This window comes from Canis lupus, chromosome 2 (assembly GCF_003254725.2).
Source record: "Canis lupus dingo isolate Sandy chromosome 2, ASM325472v2, whole genome shotgun sequence".
NCBI lineage: Eukaryota > Metazoa > Chordata > Mammalia > Carnivora > Canidae > Canis > Canis lupus.
In genome coordinates this window covers 23,600,092-23,617,506 of record NC_064244.1, presented here as the reverse complement: position 1 = coordinate 23,617,506, position 17,415 = coordinate 23,600,092, and the positions used below count along the sequence as shown (strand labels likewise).

Genomic DNA, 17,415 nt, shown 5'->3' with positions numbered 1-17,415 from the left:
GAAACAAAACACACACAGGTTTGTTTTTAAGAGAAAGCAAGATGACCCAAAGGGAAGGGAAAGAGAGAGAGAGCTCCTTTAAGTAGGAATATAAAATTTCTGAGAAGAGAGAGAGAGAGAGGTCTATTATCATGCTAAGCTTCCTTAAAAGTTTTGGGGTTTTTTTTTTTTAAATCACATGGGTAGAAGAACTTCCTTGTACCTCAGCAAAATTTAGTAGCTTTAATGGTGATGAGATGGGTAGGCAAGCCTTAGTGAGAGGGGGAGAGAGGGGTGGAGGGAGGGAGGAGCTCGTGTCTCCGCCGAGGGTTTACCAAGTATGGAATGTTCCAGAGGGGCTCTGGGAAGGAAGGCAGTCTTCCTGCTGGAGGTGGCACAGGCCCTTATTCTTTTCCCAATGATTTTATCCATCTCAGACATGAATCCGCCCTATCACATGACCCTTGGCCATGCACCCACTCACTGCCCCTACTCGTTGCCTTCTCATGGAAACGAAAACTGCAAAGGAACCCCCCGAATGGTGAGCCCCGTTGACAAAGGAAGCCAAGTAGATGCCTCCAGCCATTGCAGATGCAGGCCTCGTTTCCGTGGAATAGGCTTCCAAGACTGGTGGTGCGCAGGAGCCCCGGGCCCCGGGCCCCGGGGTGGGGATAGAGTAGGTGCGTTAGAGAAGAAGAAAGAGAGCGAGGGTCCTCTCTGCAAACGTGGGCAGTCCCCTTGGGCTGAGCCTGGGGCCCCCACCCCTGCCCTGCCCGCAGCATCCTCACCCCGCACGCCAGCCCACTGCTCGCTGTTGTTGCTGGTGCTGGGTCGGGAGGCCTCCTGCCTTCCAGGGCACCAAAAAAAAAAAAAAAAAATGCATCACGGAAAATCGGAAAGAGTGGAAAAGATAAAATACACGAATGAGGGCTGTTCTCCTTCCCCTTGCAGCGCCTCTCCTCCTGGGGCCCCTGCTCCCACGGAAACAGGCAGACACACAGACAAGTCTGTCTCACAGACAAGCGAACCGTGAAGCTTAATTAAAGAACATGCGTAAGGTCTCTTGTCTCTGAGGAGGTCCTGGCAAGGTCGGAGGAAGACCCGCGAAGAGAGGAGGAGAGGCAGTTTTAATGCTCAGAGCAAGAAAGCAAATGGCTTCGCCCACCACCAGAGCCCCAGAGAAACCAGTTGGCAGTGTCTGGAGTTTTCTGTTGATGGTACTGATGAGAGAAGAAGAAGCAATATCAAACCATTGATTAAAAAAAAAAAAAATCCAGATGGTTCCTTGTGCTCGAGCTAGTGGAGCGAGCTAGAGCCAGTGCGGGGTGTCATGCGCCCATTCAGCCAGGCGGTAACCCCCTCTTCACTTTCCGCTGTGTCTGACCACAGGGCTGCTCCTCGCCCATCGTAGTCAAGTTCGCGGACACCCAGAAGGACAAGGAGCAAAGGCGCCTCCAGCAGCAGCTGGCACAGCAGATGCAACAGCTCAACACTGCCACCTGGGGGAACCTGACGGGTCTGGGCGGCCTCACCCCACAGTACCTGGCGGTGAGTGGGGGGCCCTCCTGGGGACGCGGCGGTGCTGGGGGGAGGGCATCCCCTTGGGGGCAGGCTGCACCTCGGGACCGGAGGGAGATGAGCGCCCATGCACGTGTTGCTCCGAGCTTCCGTGGCGGCCCCGGGGCACGGCTCCCTTCGCTTGCGCTGGTGTAGGCCGGGCTCCTAGGCCTTGCTCTGGAGGCATCCAGAGATCCTGCCCGTGGTGGAGGGGCACGGGCCCGTCAGGCCCCAGCGCTACCCCGGGGGCACCCCATTCGGTGACCGCGGCCTTCCCCGTGCACCTGCGATGACGAGATCACACGTTTCTCCATCTGTTCGGAGCCAGGACGTTAGAGCCTCCGTCAGGGCAGAGAACCCGGTTCGGGCAAGCCGTCCCTTCCGTTTCCTTGTCTTAAGCTTCAATCTTCCTTGTGCGGTGCCGTCTCCGTCCACGTGGGGATTTAAGACAGTTCCCCAAGGAACCTGTAAAGAGGGTGCAGAGCGGGGACCCCTCCCAGGACCTCACGCAGCCTGCGGGGGGCCCCTGTACCCACCACGCTGGGCTGGTTCTTACTGATTTTTCCGGGAACCACTGGGAACCGTGATGCTCTGCCTCTGTCTTTCCGCCCTGCCACTTACAGGCCGGACTTCACATCAATTAATACAGTTTAATATTGGGAGCCTCTCCAGGCGTGCATGTGTGTGGAGGTGTGCATGTGCGTGCAGGTGTGCATGTGTGAGCGTGCACGTGTAGGGGTGCGTGTGTGGCTGTACACACACAGGTGTGCACATGTGAGTGTGCACGTGTAGGTGTGCGTGTGTGGCTGTACACAGGTGTGCACGTGTGAGTGTGCATGTGTGGCTGTACACACGCAGGTATGCACGTATTAGCATGCACGTGTAGGTATGCATGTGCGGCTGTACACACGCAGGTGTGCACGTGTAGGTGTGCACATGCGGGTGTGCACTTGTAGGTGTGCATGTGTGGCTGTGTACATGCAGATGTGCACATGCGGGTGTGCTTGTGCAGGTATGCACATGCAGGTGTGCATGTGTGGCTGTGCACATGTGGGTGTGCATGTGCGGGTGCGCATGCATGCGCGCCTGCGTGTTCCGTCCTAATTCTGTCACTGACCTTGTATTGAACTGTGCCTCTCGGGACCGCAGGATCCATTAGCCTCACTTTGTGGGGCGCCTGCGCGGTTCTGCACGACCGCCTCCCTCTGGTCTTGACGGCGAGGAAGGAGGCCCAGGGAGGTCCCCCAGCTTCACCGGGGCGGCGCTGCCGGTGGCCGGGTGGGATCCCCACCCCCGGGGGGCCCATCCTGGGCCCGCAGCTCTGAGGGTGCTGGGTGCGGCTGTGGCTCTGGGGGGCCCGGTGGGAAGAGCAGCGATACCTGTTTGCCTGACGAAGGAGGCGTTAGAAGCCCTGAGTGGCTTTCCCGCCGCCTGCTGGCCCTTGCTCGGTCACATCCACAAAGACGCCCTGAGAGATGTCATCAGCTGTCTTGCTGAAAATCTCGATGTGCCTTGCCGTAGCGCTGTCCTGGTCTCCCAGGCTAAAAGGTGATGAAACAAGCAGGGAGTCGAGCGTAAAAGTAGTTCGTCTTGCCCCAAACGTGTCCCTTTCGGCGGTTCACAGCCCATCTGTTCCCTTATGGAACCAGACTGGGATCAGAGATGGATGTCACGCTCGCCTTCTCATAATTTCTAAGAATCCAGCTTCCTGCTCCATCGTTTCTAAAAACCAAGACACCTGTGCCTGTCCCCAGTCTTCTGGCCCACCTCCTGGGCCCCACGGCACTGAAAAATCTCTGGCACACGCTTCTTTGACCGCATCTGCAAATTATTTCTGGACCCTGAAAAAGAATTAACTTCCACCTCCTTTATAGAAACATATTTTTGTACGATCTTAGCTACGTTTGCGCCTCCCGTTGGGTTCCGTTCTTTCTCAGCCACATTCGTTCTGCCTCTTTCAGTGGGAAGTGCATTTCTTTGAAGAGCCCTTGGGCTTTAGGGCTTTCCCTACTTGTGTGTCGAGGGGTGGATTCTGACTCTGGTTACCCCAGGTGTTCCCACCTGCCCCAGTAGGTATTACTAGCTCCTCATGATCGCTTCAAAACTCCTTTAATTGTACTTCCTTTCATTTCTAAACATACCTAATAGGAAAGGGAGGTAAGGGCTTACAACCCTGAGAGAATGGGACACCCAAGAAATCAAACCAAAATAAGGAATTTCTCTCGATCAACATGCTTAATCCCCAGCCCCTTCCTCCTCCTCACTTTGTGTGTGTGTGTGTGTGTGTGTGTGTGTGTGTGTCTCAGTCTGTGGGTCATCCCTAGGCAGTACATTCCAGCGAGTTGGGACGGGTGAGCAAACATCACAGACATCCTTCTGGTACCTGTCACTGTTAATCCCCAAATTAGCCTTGTAACGGAGACTCGGCCACTAATAGTCCATTCCACTTGGCGCTTTTAAGTCAGTGGCTAGAGGCCCATTTTTGAGTCTTCTCCACTTGTAGACTTTGCTTGGTATTGAACTGGGGGCGGGGGGGACAAAAAAAAAACAAAAACAAAAAACCTACCCTTACCCAAGGAACAGAGGAGCTTTATGTGATTCTGCGGCGCTCCAAATAAATTCAGAAAGCTATTTTTAAAATCATGAATTTGTCTCGTCCCTCCTGAGCGCACAGTAGCCTGACACTTCTCAATAAATTTGGGGAGTGTGTGCTCTCTGGTATCCGTGTACATCCGTGTGCAGGAGACAGCTGGGTGCTGGCTGCTACATACAAACCGTGTCCATACTGCTCTATGTCGTCAAAAAGAGAATTTCAGTGAATCTGGGTTAACCTCTAATTCCGCTGAACTGGCCAAACCAAGGGGCACGTTAGGACAGGAGCCACATGCCTTTTTACCTTCTGGGGCACCCACTGATTTGGTGGGGGGGGCGAGCTGTGTCCTCGAGAGCACCAGGGAAAAATGCAGAGACGGGTGTTAACTTGCTTTTGGAAAGATGCCGACTGCGTCTGTAACGCACGATGTCACAGGACATCACACCGGGTACTTCTCGGTTTTGACAAATAGTAGGTGAAGACCAGCGTCAGATGGGCGACCGCTGTCTCGGGCCTGTGGTCACAGGTGGCCCTGGGCGGCGGTGCATAGGCGCGTTTCCGAGCGTAGCTGTCGTGACGACGTCCTGTGGCCCAGGAGCCCGTGAATCCCTGCTTCCCGTGGAGGACGAGGGCGGCCGAGCCGGGACCCCGGGGCTGGGCCTGGCTGGACAGAGCCGAGCTGTAACCACTAGGCCACCGGGCGCGCGTTGGTTTCAGCCGATGCAACACCTGGTCGTTCAGGGGACTGAGTTGATGGTTTGAAGGCAGCAGCCTTACTGAGTTTCCCCGGCGTCTGGGTTTATTAATAGAGATGAGACGTGCATATGGGTTTACAGCCCCGTCTCGGGGACCCTTCGGGCCAGGAGTAGGAGGCAGCAAGCGACCCTGTAAATGTACAGGGCCAGGCCCCCTCTGCTCCGGAGGCTGCTGCGTCCCCTCTCGGCTCGGCTCTGACCGTCTGCTTCTCCCTCCCTTACAGCTTCTGCAGCAGGCCACCTCCTCCAGCAACCTGGGTGCGTTCAGTGGCATTCAGCAGATGGCCGGTAAGTCCCGACACGTGCCTTTGCTTTGGACCATGCTGTCGTCTGAATGTGGACGGGGTGGCTCGGAGGGCCAAGAGCACAAGCAGGGGCAAGAGCAGAGGGCAGTTAGCAGGCCTGCTCGCTTTCGGACTCGGGGGTCCCATCTGGAGCCCGCTGCTGGGCGCCGGGGCCCCCAGCGGTGGGAGCCAGAGGGGCTGGGGAGCCCTCCGGAGTGTGCTCCAGAGTTGTTGGCTGTTTCTGTTTTTGTTTTTTTAATGGGATTGATTGCTGGGGAATTTCCAACCAGATTCCTCTATCTGGGCCAGCCAAAATGATTGACGGCCTTCTCAAATTTTAATAAGAAGCAGTCAATAAATATTCTGACCTCCATAATGAAAGCCAAGATTGCAGGCCCATCTTTGATACAGTTTGCGGTCCCTTGACAACCACAGACAATTAACAGGGTGCACTTTTTTTTTTTTTTTTTTTTTTTTACTTTCGTACCCCGGTTGACGGAATCGTGCATCAGAAGCTTTTATGTGGAAGTATAATCTTTGTTCTCGCGAAAATCAAAGTGGGGCTGGATTTGAAAGCTGGCTCATAAAGGATTTCTTTTTATAATGAGCTGTGTCAGGAGTAACTGAGGTGCAGTGATTAGTGAGAGGTCACTCCTGCTGTGTCACCTTCCAGGCTCGTATCCTAACTTACACGGGCCAGGGAAGGCGGCCCACGCAATAAATCAGAACACAGGTGCCACCAACCTGCCGTGAGGAACGGCGAGAAAGCTCTTCCCTTGTTCGATTCCAGAAAGATGAGGGAGACAAAGCAAGGGGAACAGATTTTTGGCGCGTGAGAATCAAGCACCATTTGTTTTTAATGAAGGACACCCGGACTCCATGAAATGAAACCGGAATGTACAGAGTAAAAGCCAGCTTTCATTTTCTGTTACTACGAAAACTCTTTTTTTTTTTCATGTCTCTTTCTCCCCGCCCCCCCCCCACCCCCACCAAATAACTATCCTTGGTTTTGTTTGTTCGTTTGTGTCACTTTGAATGGCTCTGGAAGGACTTTCTCCTCCCGTGTGTTCTGGGATCCTCAGCCCAGCCTTCTCCTGCGGCCCCACAGGCTAATGGGAACCTGTTGTCTGATGGGATGTATTGGCCTATAGTATAAACCAAAAACAAAACAAAAAATCAAAAAAAAACCCTGCAGGATTATTCATTGGGCTTTATCTCAAATCTCCTGGCACTGCCAGCTTGTTTTATTGCAATACTGCTTTTGGTTTACAAGGGGGGAAAGATACTTATGTTCAAATGGTTAAATGGTTAAATCTTTCAGGAGTATCTCTATGAATACAGTTTGAGAAGCTGGCCTAGGAGCTGAGAATCACACTGAAGGGTTAATTTTGAGGTCTGTGAAGGGAGTGGGAGAGACCTAAGTAAAATATGCAGGGAGTTTTCTGTGTCTTCAAGAGAAAAACCTCCAGATTGCAAGCTCTAAAATAAATGCCAAGATTTGTCATACCTTCAGCCAATGCAAGATGTATTTTTCCTTCTAATGGCCTGGACCCACCCGGATCCAAAATTAGGGTCTTTCCTTAGAGGAAGCCCCCGGCTCTCCCACTCCTGCAGTTGAATTATGCAGAGAAGGTCACTGGGTCCTGAGGCTACTGCCAAGCGCGTCTTCCCGGGTGGACAGAGCGCCCTGTCATTTTCCATTAGACGGTGTGTGCTGTGCCCCGCCAGCTGCAGGTCAGGATGCTAGCACTTACACGCTCTGCGTGCTCATTTAAAAACTAAGGGTATCCAGGAGTCACCTTAGAAGGTGCACGGAGCAGATGGCTAATTTAAAGGCATTCTGTAAGTGCCCTGGGCCTTCCAAAATACCCCTTTCTGGAACCTTCAACATATAAAATTCAGCATGCTAAGTCGGCACAGGCTGTGAAATCAAATGCTGAGTGGTCCATTATCCACCATCACCTTGCACATTGAGAGTATCAAGGATGCAGATGTCAGGGTTCCGTCTGCTTGGCAGTTTCCAGAAAGGTGGCTTCTTCACTCATAGGGATAATCAGGTTTCATCTTCCTGAGCACTTGAAGCACCGTGGTTTGCAGTGTATTCCTCCCCCCCCCCCCCCCCCCCCCCCGGTAAAATCAAGCTATGTGGCCTCTTGCTCTTTTGTCTTCTCCTGAAGTAGGACTGACTCTTGCCTTTGCCAGTTATCTGGACCAGTATTCTAAAGTGAACTACTGGTGGACTGGTAATAGAATTGCCTGTCTAAAGGAGGTTTCCCTGGGGGCATCTGGGTGGCTCGGTCGGTTGAGTGTCTCATTCTTCTTGATTTCAGCTCAAGTCATGACCTCAGGGTCGTGAGATCAAGCCCCGTGCTGGGCTCTGTGCTCAGTACAGAGTCTGCTTGAGGTTCTCTCTCACCCTCTGCCTACCCACCCCACCCCCCACCTCTCTCTCCTTCTTTCTCAAAATAAATAATAATTAAAGGAGGTTTCCCTGACTCCCCACATATAGGCGCGGTACCCTGAAGCCCTTCCTTCCTTCCTTTCCTCCCCCACCTCCCCAAACACTCCTAAGCCATCAAGGCCCCAAGAGGGCATGGCCTGGGCTGAGGAACTCAGCCTGGCTCCGCTGAGCGGGGCTACTGACTCCTTTTGAGTGGATGGGTGAATGCATTTATAAGTCAGCAAACACAAATGGATATTTTGGATACACTTCCAGGGGACTTTAAGTTAAACGCCCTGTTTTTTTCAATGGAGAAATTCGACGTTAGCCTTACATCTGAGCCAAGCAAATAATGACAGTGTCTTCACGGTCGAGTTGTCAAGGATTTGGCAACAGTTGGTACAATATCAAACACATGACCAAGTGCAAGGCACACAACATCCGGTAGGAGTGATACGAAGAAATCCAAGAGGCCACTTATCCCAAATCCCACCTGAGGCTAAAATGCTTGCCAAGGGGTTGAGAGGGTGGCACAGTTCCAGTGGGCACCTACGCGATTTCAATGCAGTCTGTATGTTTTACGGCGCCATATACTAAAACTCCACTTGTAAGGTTCAAGCGGTCCGGCGTGGAACACAATCACCAAAGAGAGAGAATCATCATTTCAGAAACCAGCCATAATTTTTTGTGAACAACTCTCCAGGCGTAATAGTCCATCCTTCAGGAGATTGAAGTTCATCACTAATGTCTAAAAGGTCTCATTTGAATGAGTAAAACACGTTCCGTGTGAGTAGCAAATAAAGCCAAAAAAGAGAAAGAAATTTTCGATGACATGTCACTAAGTATTCGTCTCAATAGAATAGAATGAAACGTCAACTATCCTTGTTTCCCCAAAATAATTCACCATTTTCCTTTGGAACTAAAAATAGCTTCACATGTGTTTCGTGATCTTGTGGAAGGAAACCTCCACTGAATATGGAATTTAAGAACAGAAGCTATAGATCGGGGTCAAATCTGTAGCAGCTCAATGCTTTCACGGATACTTTCTGTGCATCCTTAAAGCTGATTGATTTTATTTTCCCTCTTAAACCCTCGAAGAAAAACGTGTCCATTTCTCACTCAACTGTGAGATTTGTCCCATGAATTTCTGAAATCTCCGAAACTCGGGCTAAGAGCCTGGATATTTTTTTCCCCCCTGAAGAAGAAGAAATTGGGAAAAGTGACTTGTCGGTCATTAATTTCTTTATAACAGAGATCCTCTCAAAAGAGTATCGGTTAGATAAACCGGGGTCGGTCGTGTTTCACAATTTTGTTTTTCACAGCAGCTCCTTGAAATAATCATGCAGTTTATCCTCCCAGCGTTGCCAGGGACAAAACCTGCACTTCGTTACGCTCTTGCTGTTGAGAAACTGAAGGAGAAACATGTTAAATGATGACTGTGAAGGCCACAGCAGCAGACAGGCCGAAGATGCACAGTTGGTCTGAGATGTGGCGTTCCCAGACAGCGCAGGCTCTAGCACCCCCCTTAACAGGTGCAGCAGCCCAGGACTGGAGGCTCATTTGCAGACTTGCCCCAAGTCCCTGCTTCAGTAAGCGGCAGGTCCAAATTTCAGACACATCCGACCCCTGAGCTCCGGCTGCCCCGAAGCCTGTAAAACGGTGCCCCGTGTCTCAGCAAATGCAGATATGTTCCCCTAAACACGGCTGCAGGGGCTTCCTTCTGCAAAGGCTTCACGGGCCAAGTAACCAATCCGAGCCATACATCAGTTATGCAGAAAGCACTCCAGAACTGGGCAGAAAGAGGCAATTCGGAGACAGAAAAGCTGCCTCCCTTCATTCTGGAAGGCACGTCACCTGTATTGAGTGGGCTGGGTTTTGTGGGGGCAGTTGTTTTTGTATTGTTCCCCCCCCCCCGCCCCCAGCACTAGGAAGTGTCATGAAAGACGTTAAAGACTTTCCAGAGCTGCAAGGAAGAAGGGGTTTATCTGTTGATTTACGGAGCTGTGACCAAAAAAAGAGTTTATCAGTTGACAGATGAGACAAAACTGCTGCGCTTTGCATATTCAGCGAAGCTGGTGGTAATTCTCTTCCAGAATATCTGGCCTGGGTTTTAAAAGTAACAGTGAAACCATACAGCACAAATATTTGCTTAAAACAACAAAACCGCTCCCCTCCCATCAGTTTGTGATCCTGTCTCAGAGAAGGTTGTCCTGGAATGTTGGCGACAAATGGAAAAGAGAGGAGACGTTTGCAGAAGCCAGTGCACGGGAGGGCAGGGGGGTTGCAGAAGCCAGTGCACAGGAGGGCAGGGGGTTGTGGAAGCCAGTGCACGGGAGGGCAGGGGGGTTGCGGAAGCCAGTGCACAGGAGGGCAGGGGGTTGTGGAAGCCAGTGCACGGGAGGGCAGGGGGGTTGCGGAAGCCAGTGCACAGGAGGGCAGGGGGTTGTGGAAGCCAGTGCACGGGAGGGCAGGGGGGTTGCGGAAGCCAGTGCATGGGAGGGCAGGGGGGTTGCGGAAGCCAGTGCTCAGGAGGGCGGGGGGGGGGGGGCGGGGGTTGCGGAAGCCAGTGCACAGGAGGGCAGGGGGTTGCGGAAGCCAGTGCACAGGAGGGCGGGGGGGGGGGTTGCGGAAGCCAGTGCTCAGGAGAGCAGGGGGTTGCGGAAGCCAGTGCTCAGGAGGGCAGGGGGTTGCGGAAGCCATTGCTCGGGAGGGCAGGGGGGTTGCGGAAGCCGGTGCACAGGAGGGCGGGGGGGGGGGGGGGGGGTTGCGGAAGCCAGTGCTCAGGAGGGCAGGGGGTTGCGGAAGCCGGTGCACAGGAGGGCGGGGGGGGGGGGGTTGCGGAAGCCAGTGCTCAGGAGGGCAGGGGGTTGTGGAGGCCAGTGCACAGGAGGGCGGGGGCGGGGTGGTGCGGAAGCCAGTGCTCAGGAGGGCAGGGGGTTGCGGAAGCCGGTGCACAGGAGGGCGGGGGGGGGGGGGGGGGGGGGGTTGCGGAAGCCAGTGCTCAGGAGGGCAGGGGGTTGTGGAGGCCAGTGCACAGGAGGGCGGGGGGGGGGGGGGGGGGGTTGCGGAAGCCGGTGCTCAGGAGGGCAGGGGGTTGCGGAAGCCAGTGCTCAGGAGGGCAGGGGGCTGCGGAGGCCAGTGCACAGGAGGGTGGATGGTCTCCGCGCTGGAGGCACCTCAGTGGTGAGGTGCGCCCTGGATCCTCGAAGATCACGGGCCTTCCTGGAGCGGAGCCGCCCACCCTCTCGCTGCAGACGCTTCCTGAGAATGTGCTAATAGGCCTTATGAGAACATTCCATAACCACCCATCTGTCACTTTTTAACAGACCTGATTGGCAAGCACTTGTAACAACTGACATCTGTTCTCGCTTATTGATATGCAGATTTATGGTAATTGCTATGAACAATAAGACACAAAATTACCTAAGGTGAACATTAAATTAAATTTTCATGCCCTTCTCCTTATAAATAATTTTTTTAAATCTTAAATTTCAAGTAGGCATATTGCACATCTGTTTTGTGCATCATTTCTTCGTTTGGAGAAGGATTCTTCTTTTCCCAAGTCATGAATGAAAACTTGAATGCCCATATTCCCCAATTTTTCTTTTTTCTTTTTTTTTTTTTTTAACCATCTTGGTCTTGGCAAGCTGTGGGATTTCATAAAATGTATTGAACTGTTTTGGATTTCTAGTCACCCAGATTGTTGCCCCTGGTTTGCGTGGTGCCCCTTGGGAGCAGAGTGCGAGCTGAGGTTAAAAGGGGTCACTTTTCTCTGGAGACCACAGAGCTCGCGGCCACTCCCTGGTGAGACCGCCCCGTCCGGGCCCTCTCTGGGTGGCTCCATGGAGGGAACAGGGTGGCTCGTGCATCCCAAAACGCAAGAAACAATAGGAGAGAACAGAAATGGGAAGGCGCAGAGCCCGGGAGACCCAGGGCGGCCAGGGCAGGCTGGGCCCCTTGGAGGCGGGAGTCCAGGTGGGGGCCCAGGAGCCACGCAGCCACCCCAGGCTGGTGGGCTGGTGGCAGGGAAGGCTCCAAATCCCGGGCCCTGGGGGAAGTGCTCGGGCACCCAGTGTACCCCAGGACGGGCCCTGCGACCCGGGGCTGTGCCAGCAGCACCCAGCAGGCCCTCGCCACTCATGGGAGGCTGTCTTCCTGAGGGACACTGCGGGACGAGGCTTGGGCCCCCCTCGGGCTGGACGGGAGGCCACACAGCGGGGAGCAGGTGCCTGTTGCCTTGCGGCCAGGCCACAGCTCGAGACCCGCAGAGGGGGCTGCTCGGTGCCGCCTCAGTGAGAGTGCCCCTGGGGTTCAGAACAGGAGCTAGAGCTGGTCTGTCCTCGGTTTCCCTCCTCTGCACAGTCGGATCCAAGCCCCAGTTTTCTCTGACCCCCCCACGACCCCCTGATCCCAGCCGCTGCCCGAGCGCAGGCCTCTCACCTCTCAGTGGGTTGGGGGTTCGTCACCTCCAGGATCTATCCGCAGAAACGAGGCGCACATGCCACACATGCACTTTTATGCAGTTTCGGGGCATTCCCAGCTCCCCCACCCCCGCATCCTATTGGTGGGTGACCTGAGTTGAGGTGAGGAACGTGCAGGAGGGACCCAGCCGTGCAACATGCTTGGGACTAACTAGAAAGAGGTCACAGCCCACGTGCTCCCCAAGGACACCGAGACCAGCCATCCAAGCTGCCGGGGGTCCCGGTAATGACTGGAAGAGGCAATCATGTTAGGCGAGTCAAGGATCAATGGTGTGGATTAGGGAACAAGAGGCAGTGCACGGGTGCGACACAGTTCCTGGGTGACTCCCAGCGGGGACCGTGCGCAGGGCCTTGCTCCCGGGCCCAGCGGGGAGTGCGGAGGAGGCTGCCCGTCGGACCCGGGGTGTCCCTCCATCACGCCAGCCCAGCCGTCACCCCGTGCAGCCTCCCTGCATGCGAGCCTGTTGCTGGAAGCGCCCCCGCCCTGCAGGCAAATGTCTCCTTTGGAAACCCCGAGACCCACCCCCTTCTCCCTTGCCAACCCCCCTTTCCCCCTAAACCTCAAGGGGCAGAGTGCAGTGGGGCCTGCTGAGAGCAAGCAGCACGAGGAGGGGGAGGCAAGAACTGCAGGTGCAAGCAGGACGGAAGGAGCAGGCGGGGAGGTCGAGGCCGCAGGGGAGGCCGGGCTCACTGGGAGAAGTCGGGGCCCCCCTTCCCTGGGCTTGACCCTCTTGGGGCCTTGGCTCTCCCCGCCTGTATTGTGTGGGTGTCAGCAATGACTTGGTCACGCGGGGTTTTACGTACACTGAGCTAGAGCCCATGTAGAGCCCGAGAACCATGCCTGGCCCCTGTCATCACCGGGGAGGCCACATCACCGGAGGGGGGCTGCCTGTCACCCTGTTTCGGCTACCTTGGCGCCCTGTGGTCTTCCTTGAGCTTTGCGTGTCCCGAGGCGTCAAGAGGACCATGTGTCTTGCTGCCACTGTGCATCCCGGGAATCCGAAGCACGTGGGCGGGGACGGGTGCTCGGGAGGTGGGGTGGAGCCGGGACTCAGGCCATGGCCTGCCCTCCACCAGCCCACCCCCGACTCTGGGAAATAGGGGCTCTTGCTGCAGGCAGAGGGGGGCCTGCACACAGCCCAGGACAGGGAGGGATGCCTGTGCCCCCAGAAGAGGGGAGCGCAGACAAGGCAGGCTGGTAGCTGCTCCCCACTGCCCATCTCCCCACCACCTGGGGGCGCTGAGCACTGGTTTGGGGGGGGGTGGAGAAGGGATCCTCCCAGGAGCCGCATGCGGCCTGAGAGTTCTAGAACGGAGAGCGAGATCCTCTGCTGGGGAGCCCCTGCCTCCTTCACGTGCTTTCCTGTGCGTGTCTCCCCTCCACGAGTGAGAATGATCTTCCGAGACTGGGCCTATTTCCAGAAACAGATGAAGCAGGATTACCCTCCGGTCCCTGGCTTCTCTGTGCTCCCATATACAGCAACTTTCTTGGAGCGGACGGAGTCTTGTTTTCCACTTAATCCTTAATTGGGTGTCCCGGGGCTGGCCTTCAGCGGCCCTTGGTAGCTGCTGAACAGATGGACACGTGGTTGGGTGGGTGGGTGGGTGGATGGATGGCCGAATGAACGAATGAGGGATGGATGGATGGAGGATGGATGGATGGATGGATGGATGGATGGATGGATGAATGAATGAATGGAAAGATGGATGGATGGATGGATGGATGGATGAATAGAGAGATGGAAGGATGGATGGATGGATGAATGAATGGAGAGATGGATGGATGGACGGACGGACGGATGGATGGATGGCTGAATGAATGAATGGAGAGATGGATGGATGGGTGGGTGGACAGATGGATGAGCAAGGCAGACCCGCGTGGGCCCTCCTGCCCACTGCGTCTCTTCACCTCCCTCCCCCTTTCCCCCCAAGGCCCTCCGGGGCTGGCCATCACAGCGGCCTCTCCTTTCCGCTCCTGCTCTCTGATTCCTTGGGCCCATACTGCTGCTCTCCTTGCCGTGTGGTCGTCAAACACAGTTGGCCCCCCACCCACTGTGGCACCCCAGAGCCGCGGTCCCGCCGCCTGGCCCTCCTGGCTGGAGGCAGGGAAAGGAGGAAGAGGACAGCAGATCCCCTTGGGGGGAGACGCGTGGGAAGAAGGGCTAGAGGGGACACTGAGGGCGACACAGCCGGCCGCAGCTCCGGGATTGCAGGCAGAGGACAGCGGAGTAGAAAACCCGTGCGCTGCCAGCTGGGCTCCGGCCGTGCCAGCGGTGAGATGAGGACCACGCGCGGTTCTAATAAACATTTGTAGGACAGATTAACGAGCATCGAGGGAAACAGGCCGTACGTAAAGCTGCCACAAACACTGAAGGACAAGCAGCGGGTGGTGCTCTTTAGTGCAGCTCGTGAAGGCTTCTTACTGTTTGACGCCCCGTCCATCCGTCCTGCGTAGGTCACCCATCGCCTGCCGTGTGCGGCTCTGGTGCGTGTGTCTGTCCGTGTAGGTGGACAGGAAGGTCAGACAAAGTCTTAGTCCCCGGAGAGCTTGGTGTCTAGCTCTGAGGGTAAGAGATACGCACACCGTAAGGTCAAGGGAAGACGTGGTGACTGCCGTGGCCCCGAACTGCGAGGCTGGAGACCCTACAGATGACGCTGCACCGGCGTGCGTGTTGGACACAAACTCAGCCTCCTCAGAGCGCAGCTGTGACATGTGGCAGGAGCGCTGCCCCGGACGCGAGGGTCTCAGGCCTCCGCCCAGGACCTGAGTCTCCGACCCCAGCGAGTGGGCTGAGTTCCTTCCAGCTCTGGGGTTCCCCCCCTGCGGGCAGCTCGGGGGAGATGTCCTGGAGGACCCCGGACCCCCAACCAGGAGGGTGGCCCAGCTGCCCGCTAATGGGTGCCAGGCACACACTGGGGGCCTGCCTCTCAGTGCAAAGCCACCCCCTCATCAGCACAGCTGAGTGTGGGCAACGCGGTCTGCTTATGTGGTTCATGCCACCAAAGAATTCGAGGGACGTTAGTCACAAGAGGGCCAATTGGCACGTGGGTCCGAAGGAATGTGCCTCAGTCCCCCCAGCATCACTCAGAGCCTGGCCCTGTCGCCCACACAGGTGTGACGTGAAGTATGTTGGGCTCACGCTGAGCCCAGGCGGCCCCTTTGCCTCAAGGACCCCCCAGAAACCCAAGACCAAGCTTCCTCAAGTCCCATGTTCTTGCACACGTGACCCCGTGTGACCTCGATCATGGGGAAGGGCAGAGAGAGTTGGTTCCCGGTTTGCACCAAGGGGAGCAAACGAGGCTGCCGACGTCTGCGCTTTCCTTGCAGAAGTGAGCGGGACCCCGCAAATACTTGCGCCCCAGGTGGATTTGGAGAAACAGGTGTTTGGCTTTCATCCCGAGCCGAGAAGGCTGGGGGTCTCCGGAAGAAGGCAGAGTTGTCGTTTGGAGCTAAACGAGGAGCCGTTTTGCAGCAGAGACATCAGGAGCTCCGAGTCGGAGCAAGTCGTGACCGCAGCAGCCGGCCGGAGGGACAGGCCAGGGCGCCCAGCAGCCTGCGCGGAGCCAGAACGTTCTCTACCCCTCCGCCCACCGCCCCGGCCTAGAAGGAAGCCGTGATCCCGCCAGTCTCTCCAAAGCAGGTTGAATTTGCTCAGTAGGCATTTTTTAAGTACCTGGATTTGAGACATGAGAAGAAGGTAGAATTAAGCGGATCACTTAACTCTAGTGTCTTTGTGCGTAAAGTTCATCCGTCGAGGGAGAGAACCATGGTTTCCTGCTTCTGGGATGTACTTTAGTGTGAAGTGAATGATGGAGAAAGACTGAGCGTTCAGAGCCCCTCGGGTTGAGAAACTGAGGTGGGGAGGCGACGCCGGCCCCCCCGAGCCCCCCCCCCGGACAGGTGCCACCCCCACGTCTCCGCTGCTCCCACCCTCGCCTTCTTGCAGTTTCCCTTCCTTCTGCCTCCTTTCTCAGTCTTCAGTAGCCAGATCCGTGCCAGCTAAACGTGGCCCTTCTCCAGAACACAAAAATGCAAACACAAGCACTTCACAAATAAAAATATGACAGCATTGCCATTTTTATTCATTCTTTTTTTTTTTTTTTTTTTTTTTTGTATTTTTTGCATTCATCGGATGTTACGTGGGCCCCCCGTGGGCCCGTTTTAGAGTTCACGTTTACAGCAGGCCTGGGGAGAGGACAGCGATGGCCGTCGCGGCGGCAGGGTCCGGAGGACTCCCTGGGTTCGACCCTGCGCCCGTCATTGTGCTGCGCGGCTCGTGTCCTTCGTCAGGTGTCATCTGCCCTTGGCGGGACGCGGCTGTGCAGGAAACAAAGGCGGGGAGCAGTGGCCCCGATCGCACAGCTGTGGGGGGCCGAACCGGAGCCCCATGCACTTGGGGTTGGGAGCAGGAGCTCGTAAGGGTCGTGGCCGCCGGGGCCCCGCCGAGCCCTGCCATGGACCAGTGCACACGCACGGTCTCCCTGTCTGCCGCTTCCGGGGGGAGGACAGATGGGGGGCACCGGGCCCGCCCAGGGTCCAGAGCGCGGCCGCGCCAGCCCCTTGCTAACGTGGCAACTCTCTTCCCTCCGCAGGCATGAATGCTCTGCAGCTGCAGAACCTGGCGACACTGGCGGCGGCCGCAGCCGCGGCCCAGACCTCAGCCACCACCACCAATGCAAACCCTCTGTCCACCACGAGCAGCGCCCTGGGAGCCCTCACCAGTCCCGGTAAGGGGGCTGCTGTCTTCCCTCTGGGGACATAGTTGGGGGGGGGCAGCAGGTGTCGTCGGTGCCGGGGGGCGTTGGGTCCGTGTAAAGGTCCTTGAGGACACCAGGCCTGAGTGCCTGTGTGTCTGATTTTCCGAGGAAGACAGGGGGTCCACCGTGCTGGTGACCGTCCCCGCTCACCCCGTCCCAGCCACGCTGTCCGGTGGGCGCCAGTGCCCCTGTTTGTTCTGCTGTCTCCATCGGGGCCATCCAGGAACCCCTGCTGACCCCCCGGGGCCCCGGGGGTGCAGCGGGCCTGCTCCACGGCAGCCCCGGCCTGCGCACCCGCGTGCTTTCAGAAGCCACTGTCTAGGGAGGCCCATCCTCGTGGTGGCTCCGGGTCGCCTTCTGGGCGACGCCGTTTAAAGTCTTTCTCCTCGGAACTGTTGCCGCCTTATTCAAAAGCAGATGCCATTTTTCTTTTCATCCGAGCCAGACATAATGTGGTTGCTTGGATACCACGATCTGGGTCTTCAAAACTGTTTTGCTGGCTTTCCTTCCTCCCTGAATTTTCTAGACCTTGAGAGATGAGCGCCCCTGCCCACCCCGGGTGCGCGGA

General features: G+C 56.1%; 1 protein-coding gene across 18 annotated transcripts in view; it reads left to right on the top strand.

The window, feature by feature from the left end:
* Positions 1-17,415, top strand: part of CELF2 (CUGBP Elav-like family member 2) — an 815,728-nt gene that overhangs the window by 752,992 nt on the left and 45,321 nt on the right. For all 18 annotated transcript variants that reach the window (XM_025445402.3, XM_049100929.1, XM_049100920.1 and 15 more), the window contains 3 exons: positions 1,369-1,527; positions 5,109-5,172; positions 16,683-16,817. In XM_025445402.3, coding sequence (XP_025301187.1) covers positions 1,369-1,527; positions 5,109-5,172; positions 16,683-16,817 — 358 coding nt within the window. The remainder of the gene's footprint in view (positions 1-1,368; positions 1,528-5,108; positions 5,173-16,682; positions 16,818-17,415) is intronic.